This window comes from Jatropha curcas, chromosome 11 (assembly GCF_041381405.1).
Source record: "Jatropha curcas cultivar XTBG-Jc1 chromosome 11, XTBG_Jcur_1.0, whole genome shotgun sequence".
NCBI lineage: Eukaryota > Viridiplantae > Streptophyta > Magnoliopsida > Malpighiales > Euphorbiaceae > Jatropha > Jatropha curcas.
This window is the reverse complement of record NC_143161.1, coordinates 7199880-7211162: the sequence shown is the minus strand read 5'-3', so window position 1 is coordinate 7211162 and position 11283 is coordinate 7199880. Positions and strand designations below refer to the sequence as shown.

Sequence of the window (11283 nt, the reverse complement as noted above, 5' to 3'; positions counted from 1 at the left end):
CTCCCATCTACCACCATGTGTGCTGCCCACACTCCATGGATAAGGAACTATATTAGTGGCATAGTAGGTACCCACATTTTCATGAAATGCTTGGAATTGGGGTACACAATAGGTCGGCTGCCTGCAAAAATTGCCTTATTCGACCCTAATTCGTTTATAAAATAAAGTACCCAAGCTTAAATAAATTTACATTACTCGAATCCTTTTTGGATCTGATTAGAATTATCTAAACCCGTTTAAATACGTATGTGTTGAACAGAAAATAAATAACACCCTAAAAAATTATGGAAATTAATCAACAGAGGAATCAAGTTTCACTACATGAAAAATGAAAATTAGAAACGATTTTTTTAGCTACAAATCAAAAGTCATTTCTTAGAAACAAATGGCTCTGGAATGCATAAAAGCTCCCCGGCCCATTCCCACATGCTCGCCACGTTCTAATGATTTAAGAGAATATAACTTTAGGACGTTTTCATTTAACGTCTCCAATTATCACTCACATTTCACGTTTTTAGAAAATATTCCTACAAGATGTTAAAATATTCCCGCCTCCCCGAGGGAATACGTGGGTGCATGGATGTCAATATTGTTGATGACACGAGAATTAAACAAATTAGGGTTATATTTAAAAAGGTTGATTTCACAAACCAGTAATTCATACATAATATAAATTTAAATGAGTCATGTCATGAGTTGACTCGTTTAATTTATTTACTTAAAAATAAAAAAAATAATTTCATATACAATATATATATTAATCGGGTTATGTCTGTCTTGTTTCTAACCTGTATACGACCTATTTAACTAAATTTGGTTGAATTATTTGACTCATATATGAACCATTTTATTAAACGAGTTACATATATTATATTTGCATCACTATTTACTTTTCATGGCATATTCATTTTTAAATATTTGACATAATTATTAAATAGATTGCATTTGTGTTGACACTTAACTCTAATTGTGTTGCGTATTAGGAGGATTATTGTCGAACCTGACATGCTAATTCATTTTGATACCCTTACGTGGATCAAATTTAGGTACTAAATCCATATGTATAGGTTAATGATTTTTTTAACCCAATTCAATCCATCAAATGCGTGAATCCATGAGTTATAAATAGATTGAGTTGGGTATGAGTCCAATATAAACCTGTAGATCAAATAAATAAGAAAAACAGTTTTAAATAAAATATAAGTATTTTATTAAGAGAAATAACCAACAAATTAAATATACTTAAAAACATAATTATACAACAATTTATATGAACCACAATATATTCTAACAAAATTTTCAGAATAAATTTTGTAATAATAAATAATGATAATCATATAACTTAATTAATTTTCTAATAAGAAAAACAACCAACAAAATTAAAATAATTATATATACAATAAGTTTAAACTAAAATATGTTACAATAGCAACATTTTAAAACAAGTTTATGCTAAAGAAAGAATGAGCATTAAAAAAGGCAAGAATTACCAAATATATAAATAATTTAGTATTTATATTTAAAATTATAAATCAAATTAAATTAATATAACACATACACATATATAAGTTAAGGCATTTAGTCAAATCTATAGATTTACCTAGTAAATCCATGATTCAATCCAACTTATGAAAATGTTGAAACTTAAAAGTTTTGAAATGTTTAATTATCAAGTAAGTTCATAAAAAGAAGCAAAGCAGTTACTTTCTGATGTTTAAAATGACTTTAAATTCAGAGTTCGAGTTGAAGATCATTGATTTTTAGAGAGAAAATATCAATACAATCCCATTTCAACTCTCAAGTTATTAAAAATAAATTTTAACATTAAACAAAATATTATAATTTATAGAGACAAATCCATGTAAATTGCACAATATTTCAAACATTATTATTTTTATTTAGATCACATGTGACTAAAAGAAATTGAATACTGTGTGATATTATATAGAATTTTAAGACTAAATCCAAGTACGCAAGATCAATTGGAGACCGGAATCTATTCGATCACGTCAGTTTGCTCTTACTTAATATTAATTAATTAGCTTAATTAGAAGCCCCGATTCGCAAGCTATAATATACAAACGACAACTTTCTTAATTCCCGCAAACAGCAGAGCAAAATTTTCCATTCCATGCAGTTTTATTTGACCTCTACATCTATCCGATTACAAGTTTTTCTAAACAAATTCCCAATATATATGTTTAATTTTTTTAATTTAGGAAATTGAAAAAATAAGAAAGGACCAAAAATAACAATTTATTGCTTTTTCTTGAATCAACCTAATTTAAATAGTCTAATTTGGAGAAAATAAAAAATAGACTCACGGAAAATAAAGAGAGGATTCCGCTCTTTTATTTTGCTATTATATCTAAACAAGAGATTTAATTTTATCATATTAATTAATTGTAGTATATAATAAATATTGTATAACCAAGAGGTTTAATCCCCTTCAGCTGTAAAATGTAAAAGGTTTTTGATCTCCTAGTAAAATGTATTTTCCGTGGATCAAACTTGTATTTCCACCCTTATCGGAATTAAAGTCGCTAACCAATTCAACCAATACCTTATTAGTAATTCCAATATATATTTAATTCTGCTAATAATCAGAAGATTAGCCAGACTCCAAAATCAAGTAAAAACAAAATAAAATGCACTATTTTTATTAAGTAAATTTTTTGAACAAAAATAATTATTGCTGAGGCTGAGTCTCTCCATGCTCCGCCCTTGTAATCATAGAGGTAGTATCCTCACACTTATTGAATGATTACAATAACATGAAGCATATATGATATGCATATATATAAATACACATCCTCTTCTTCTTATTTGCATTTCCCAGAACTTAAATTAACAAGTTGGATGAGGATAGAAATCCATATTTCCTTGTATAATGTCACTAAGCTCAGATGGGTTGACCCATTCTTGCTTAATAAGATCATTCACTATATTCCTGTCCGTATGGAATGCTCTTGCAAGAAGATCAGGATTAACAGATGGAACTGCACCAAATACTGCATTTGCCAAGGTCATTTCTCCTGGATTCTGACTGTTCAATGCAGCTATAGCAACTGCAGGGGTTTTCCCAATATTCATTTGGAAGTGAATGAGCCCAAATGGGAATACAAAAACATCTCCTGGCTTTAAAACCTTGGCGAAAAGACGGTGACAGGGATTCGAAGTGATAAAACCTGCATATAGAGCTCCTTCTATGACAGTCATGACCTCTGCAGCTCGAGGATGGCTGTGAGGTGGGTTTACACCGCCTGGAGTGAAGTCTATACGAGCTATGGAGAGGCCATTGGTGTTCAGGCCAGGAATCTCTTCCACTGTTAATAAATTTGTGCGGACTCCAAGTTGTTTTGAGGGTTCTCTAGCAATGTTGAATCCAGAATAGGAAAAGTCATCTGGCGTTACAGTTTGTGGATCCTTGCAGAATCTTCCATTTACTAATACTAAATGCAACAAACAATAATGTCATTATTTATTAATTGAAAGAAATATACTGAGATATATTAATTACCAACATTAAACAACTCATACGTTAAAAAACTCGATTTAAAAAATATTGAAAATTATATGCATATGCATATACTTTGACAATAATTATATATATAAATGTCTTTTTATACTGATTATTACAAGTATTATAGGACTAGCTTCCTGATCCGGCTGTATTGTTTTTGTGAAGTTTTTGTATAATATTTTCAGGCTAGTTAATAGGTGTACTGGGGAAAACCTATTGGCTTAGGTTAATTCCTGAAAATGCTAACGTTTCATGGTATCTTTTATTCTAATAAAAAAAAAATTGTTGCTGATAAAAAAAAAAAAATCTTAATCACTTGGTGATTTTAAAGGTATAATCCATCACAAAGTTCTATGTATTAAAAACTAATATTAATATTATTTCTCAAGTGTTCTCTAATGGTGTGAATCACAGTGGAATGACAAAAAAAAAAAAAAATCTGCATCTAATTTTGCTTTTGTGGGCATATATAATTATATCTCCTAGTGAGAGTATAAAAATACATCAGGTGCAGGCAAAAATTACTCGCCTTAATTATATGCCTCCATTGCTACTTTCATTCATGAAAGTTAACAATTATAACTATCGCAAACTAAATAATTATCATTTCATTTATCATAACATTATTGATCAATAATAAAGTTGATGAGAGACAAACTAAATCTGAAAATCAAGAAAAGGAAATTAATTGTTACATACCACCGCAAGCCGTGTCATCGGTTGCGACGCAGAAATCTTGGACAGGGCTAGGATCGTAGGCAATGGCTAATGAGCAAGTCATAGCCAAAACACTGAGAGCTACAAGCAAATTAGCCATCCCCATCGTGCTTAAAAGTTAATAATTTGATATATTTTTTTTATGTATATGCTAGTTAGCTAGCTATATTTGTTTGGTAAGAGATGACAAAATCTTGCATGGAAATGCATGGCTATTTATAGACAAGGAGGATTATTTGAAATTTCAATTATTGCACAAAAATATTCATTATCATTTGAAAATTGTGACGGTGGACAATGAAAGTAAATTTCTATCAAAGTTGGTTTCTGGATATTTTTTTTTTGGTTGATTTCAACCAACATACAGAAATTTTCCTTAGAATATATTCACATCTTTACACACATTTTGAGCTCTTCGATTGTGAATCTCTATAATTATATCTTTCAGAAATTAAACTCCTAACTGTATAGATATCATTTATTGAAATCAAACGTACTAAGTCACTTAAGTCACTTCTTAATTTAATTTTCTACAATAAAATTTCATTTGTCAAAATCAACTTCATGCCCTTTAGCCATAACATTTTAAATGTGCTAAATTGAGTTTTTTTTTTTTTTTTTAAAAAAAAAATAGAAGGCAGATCTCAATCAACCGTGTTGAATTAATATTATGATGATATGTTAATTGAGATATATAAGAAAAGGGTTCGAAAGAGATTTTTTCATGATATGTTAATCCATTAAAGGAGTTGATAAGGTGAATCCTTTTTTAGCTTGGCTTTAATCTCACCTACTAGCTCTTGGGATAATTGATTGTGGGAGTTTTATTTCCCTTCCTTACTTCTTTTCCTCCTTCATGAAAAGAAGCCCCTCTTATTAGTTATGTTCAGGTTGCAGTTTTATTTCTTGTATCTGCAGTAGGCTTTTCTCCTCTTTTTTAGGTTTAGGCTTTGAGAGTGTATTAGAGAAAGCATGCTGGCTTGGGTGTGGAATCCTGGATTAGGGAAGTTTCTCCTACTTGCTTAAGCTATTTTCTAATAATAATAAATTTATATTTGCCGATAAAAAAAAAAAAAAACTAAATTAAGAGATATCTTATCGATAGAATGAATAATTAAGTCATAATTTATTAGATTGTGTCATTATTTTATTTTACTACGAGAATCTATGAGAAGAGTATTTTTGTAATATTGCTATATCTCATTTACCTTATTTATTCCCAAATATAGAAAATACAACTACCTTACTTTAAATTGCCATAAATTTATGGTTAACTTGCATAACTTTATAAAACCTTTCTTCACGACCTTCCCTCACCCATCAAGTAAAGCCTGAAAAGTTGCTTAGGTAATATTGTGATGAAGCTTGGGGGCCATGGACCTTGGCCCCTCCTACCTCTAAATTTATTTTTAAAAAAATTTACTTATCAAATAGTGATTTTCTTTTTCTTTCGTTTTGCTGCCTAACTTCTGAATTTTTTTTAACATTTTAAATTAAGTATATATATAGTTCTTAAAGGAGATTAAATATACACTTAAACCTCGTAACTTCGTTCTATTAGCAACTACCGACATCTAGTGTCTGCACATTGTTCGAGTTCTCAAGTAACAATCATATAATCAAATAATAATAGGATGTGAATTAGGTGCAAGAAACCATACTATACCTCACTTTAGGGAGCAACTCTCATCCCATACTATGTGCTATATTTAAATAATGTTACCTAAAGAAACCACACCATCATCCCCACCTATCTTTCACCATAAAATTCATAAACATTATAATTCTTTATCCCTAAATGATTCCACGTAATCTCTAATTTTATCCAAAAGGGATAAGATCGAATGACAAGAATCCTTTATCTCTTAATCAAAGGTTTCGAACTCGAGCTTTGATATGGAATCATTTTAAACACTCGGAAGAGAGCGTTTTGCCCCCTTTGTGAGCCTGTTTAGTACGATTCAAATTAGTCGGGTCAATGGGCTTTAGACACCGGATGGTTAGAAAGGAAAAAAAAAACATAACATAACAATACAGGTAAACATGAAATGCAAAAACACAATCTTCAATAGGCTCCACAAACTCAATAAACATATCAAAAAAAAAAAAAAAAAAAGTTGCAGAAGCAGAACATGCTCTATGCATCCTTATGTCTCCAAGTCGATCCTTATCCAATATCATCTCCTCCATTCAAATCAATATAGTACTTATAAGTACATTTGTTTTCAAAACCAAGAATTCAAGTTAACCTAGACAAAATATAAGACATTTCTTTGCAACCAGAATCATAGCAAATATTCAAAATTACATGATTAAATAAGTTCTGTTGCTCTAACATGGAATTTTATAAGGGAATTGAAACTAGTTTTGAATTTTAAGGGTTTTGAAATTACCTACACAGGTCCGATTGGCGAGTTTGAGTTGGAAAAGCCGTCGAAGGGTTAACTGGAGTGGTTGGACTCGTCTCTCCCTTGCACCACCATGTGTGCCGCCCATCTTCCATGGATATGGGGCTCAGGGAACTACCGAAATTTCCTTACAGTGTTTGGAATCCAGAAACCATCATCACTTACCGCCAGTCTCTAGTATTTAACTAGAAAATGGTTCAAAAAGCTTAAAAATTACTCATGTAATTAAAATTTAAATTTTCAACTATTCCCAAAAAGTTTTAAAACAAATTTTAAAATAAAATATTAAATTTCAAAATTCCAAAATGAGTATTGTACTATGAAATACAAAATGTTTTCTTTTTTTTTCTGGAAACTACAAAAATAATTTTATAAATTACTGAGAACATATTGAAGTAATCCAAAACAAAAGATGGGACAAGAACGTGATTCAATCTCATTGGACATAAAAACCTTAATGTGTGCTCAAACTTAGTTGTGAATATCTATAAAAAAAAGGTAGATTCATTTTAATATTGTTTATATTTTATTTATTTTTATTATATTACTGTAATTATCTTATTTTGAAATAAATAGAATCTGCATCTTAAGTTCCGTGTTGTATGAGTTTTGTTAGTTGTGGTGTTACTATTTGCACACCAAGGCATATGCTAGGGGTAGGAGCATATACGACATGACAAAATAGATTTAGGTTTGAATATCTCCTCCCCAATACTCCAAAAAAAAAATAAATAAATAAGAGAAGAAATTTTATTATTAATTCAGCATTATCATTTTTTTAACAAAAATTTATGTACTTATTTATTTGGTGCTTTCACTATTTTTATTTTCTTATTTAAAATTTTGATATTTGAAAAGTTGTTTTTATTTGTTATTTTTTATTTATTAAATTTAGTTTTAATTTTTAAACAGGTGTGTGGGTATGTGTAGAACATTAGCTACCCACACGCCCATGTTCCAAACTCCACATAAATATAGTATTCCCTACCCAAACAGAATTAATAAATATTATAATTTGCAGACACAAACAAATGTAAATGGTTCAATGTTTCAAAAATTATTTTTTATTTAGATTATTACCTACGAATAAAAGAAATTGAATACTGTTTGATATTATATGGAATTCTGAGACCAAGTCCAATTACGCAAGATCAATTGGAGACCAGATTCTTTATATATATATATATATATATATATATATATATATATATATATATATATATATAACAAGGAGATTGATGCCTCATTTGGTTCAATTTACTTACTTCTCAGGAAGTTGACTTTTGGGGAAGTATAATTCAAAGAAAATAACTTCCCATAAAGTATAATATAATTGTGTTTAATTGATTCCTTAAATTCTCGGAAAATAAAAATGTGTTAATAATATTTGATATTAGAAATGATAAATCCACTACTAGAAAAAATCTTCACATAAAACCTTTGGCAAACCAAAAAAAAGGAAAGGTACAAAATAGAAAGTGATAATACTTTAAGCTCAAGAAGTTAAGTTCCTTACGCTTTGTTTGGATGAAAGGAGGAAGGGATCGTTAAAGTAAGATATAGTAAAAGTATGGTACTCTAAAGTATGATAAATGTATTTTTTGTGCTTGTGGGGAAGGTATGGTAAATTAAGGTTTAATAACATTGTTTTGTTTGGTTTGATTGTAGAAAAAGATAGTGTTAAATATAAATATTACAAAAATATCCTTGCCATGGAAGATTTATAAATATAATTTTGAAAATTAAATTTTTTAGCTATGCTTACACCTCAATTCGGGGTGTTGAAAAGTGGGGTGTTTAAATGGATTTACAACCCCTCAAATAACTTTCAAAAACTCAAACTCTCTTCCCAAATGACTGAATAACTCTCCCCTCTACCTTACTCTACTATCCAAACCTATTAAATAACCTCCATCCAAACAATCTATTAGAGCAAGGGGAGGAAGTAACTTCCTATACAGTCAAGGAAGTGAGGTTTTTAAATTCCCGGGAACTTCTCTTCTAGTAGCAACCAAACATATGGCTAATTTCAATTTTCCGTATTTACTTACCCCCAATCAAACATGACCTTAATCCCCTTGAGCCGTAAAGCATAAAGGTGTTCGGCCCTCCCAGTAAAATGTACTTTTCGGGGATTAAATTTGTGTTCTTACTCTTATAAGGATTGAAATTGTTAATCACATCAACCAACATCTTATTATTGAAGAGAATATTATATTTGATTACGTAGTTTGCTCTTACTTAATATTAATTAATTAACTTAAACGATTTTATATATATATATAATTAGGAGGTGTATCCCTTTGGGCCATAGAGCACAAATAGTTGTAACCCCTCCAGTAAAGTTCGCTTCTAATAGATCGAATTTGTATTTGCATTCTTACAAGTATCAAGATTGACTCTCACCGTAAGAAACACCATATTTATAATAATACAAGCATGATTTCCTTAATGTCCACAAATAGCAGGGCAAAAGTTTCCAATCTATGCAGTTTCCTTTGACCTCTAATTGGTCCTTAATCAATATAATCCAGCTCAATGCACAAACTTGCTACCTCTACCATTAAGCTCAGCAATTCAGTTATTGAATTTTTGTTTCATAATATAAAAAATTAATTGCTCAACCAAAATTAGTCAAATTGGTAAAGATATAAAAAGAACTCCTAATTGTCCAAATTCAGATTTCAATTTTTACTGAATACTTAAGAAATAAGAATTGCGAAACTGGAGAGTGCATTTTTTAATATTTCCTTGCACATAAAATGACTCGAGATATCTTGATTGTAAGTATAAAAAAAGAATACAAATAATCTTAATAAAAAATTAATTCCAGATTCAAAACAATTCTGCTAGTTTTATTTGCTTCAACTAAAATGTTTTATGTTGAAAGGGAAAAAAAATTCCTAACTCCTGGATTCAACCAATTTGAACTCTGGATAATGGGCACCTAACCATATGCTATTGAAAGAATGTTGTATGCGAAGTAACAATCATTGACATATATTCCTACCCCAGTATTAGGGGTGAGAAAACGGTCGGTTTAGTTCAAATTAAATCGAATCAAAATAAGAAAAATACAAGATTGAAGTTTTTGGACGAGACCAAACTGAAATTGACATCTAAACCAAATTGATTCGAACCAAATCAATCAGTTCAACCAATTTGATCAATTTTATCATTTTAGTTCGGTGTTAAACTCAACCGATGAACTTCTATTAAATCGAATTAAATTAAATAACAAATTCAGTTCAAATTGAATAAACTGAACTTCCCTTAAATAGCTGATCAAATTGAAATTGATCAGTTCGGTTCAGTTCGGTCCAATCGGTGGTTATGCACATCTCTGCCCATTATTATATCTGTCAAAATGCATAAACAAGGGGGTTAGATACGGACCTAGCTTAGCACATTGCACAGCCAAGAGATAGATATAAACGAAAGCAACAATAATTCATATATACTTTGGATCATGCTTCACCTTTTTCTTTCCGTCTTTCTTTGTTGTAAAGCTATGCTTCAATTAAAGGGGATCAAAAAAGAAGTTTAACAATTAGATAAACAAAATTTTGAAAAAAAAATGTTTATATTAATGTCGGCGGATCCAGAAACTTCTATTTTTTTTTTTCTTTAGTCGACGTATTAAAATGCGAGTATAAATATATAACTTTTCTAAAAAAACAAAAACTTTTAATTTTTTTTTTTCTATAGCGGACATATTGAAATGCGAGTATAAATATATAACTTTTCTATAAAAAAAAAAAAAAAAAATACTATGATCAATTAATCCTCTTTGGATGCACTGGATTCGCGGATAAAAGCCACAGTATTGACAAAAATGCGCAGTCTCTTTATTCTCAAAAAAAAAAAAAAGAAAATTAGTTTACTAAATAATATAATATGAGTACATTGCAATATTTTTGGAGTAATAAGAAATATAAATTTAGAAAATTGAAATTTCTGTTTGGAGATGATTTTGATATATAAAATTAATGTTTCTAGTAATAACTAGTCATTTTTCAAATAGAACAATAAGAAAAATTTTCTGCAATTTTGTCCTTTTGGACACTTGCTATATCTTAATTATACATGTAAAGAGTCTAAAACACTAAATACTGATGGAAGAATATGCGGACTCCCGAACTTCATTGGTCAAAAAAAAAAAAAAAAAAAAAAAAAAAAAAAAACTCAAACTTAAAAATTTAATGTCTCCAACAATATTAAGAAAATTATAATCCATAAAAAAAAAAACATACATATATACTTTTTATTAGTGAGGAACAATTCCAATAAAAGGGGAGAAAACGTAATAAATCAAAAACATAATCCTATTAAGAGAATACCACAAATGCTCAAGATTTATACCAATTATATCATATGTGAGAGACTAAATGCAATATTTATTCTGAACAAAACTGAAAATTATTGAAAAGAACTATATAAAATAAAGAAAAGGATGGAAAGGAACGTCGTCTGTTTAAAAAAATAATCGAGGTGGTTCGAAAAATAAAATTTAAAAAACTTAAATAACTCTATGGGATCTTTTGTGGGGACTAAATTTTAAATTTTGAATATGATTAAGAAGTGATATCAAGAGTTTATTGTTGAATGATAAGTGACATGAGTATCATTTTATGA

General features: G+C 29.3%; 1 protein-coding gene across 1 annotated transcript; it reads right to left on the bottom strand.

The window, feature by feature from the left end:
• Positions 1-2633: 2633 nt before the first annotated feature.
• Positions 2634-4432, bottom strand: LOC105634325 (germin-like protein subfamily 1 member 13). Its single transcript, XM_089716754.1, has 2 exons — positions 4223-4432; positions 2634-3452 (listed from the first exon to the last, which is right to left on the bottom strand). Exons 1-2 carry the CDS (start codon positions 4344-4346, stop codon positions 2848-2850), a joined length of 729 nt encoding a protein of 242 aa, XP_089572880.1. The 5' UTR covers positions 4347-4432; the 3' UTR covers positions 2634-2847.
• Between the last annotated feature and the right edge of the window lie 6851 nt (positions 4433-11283).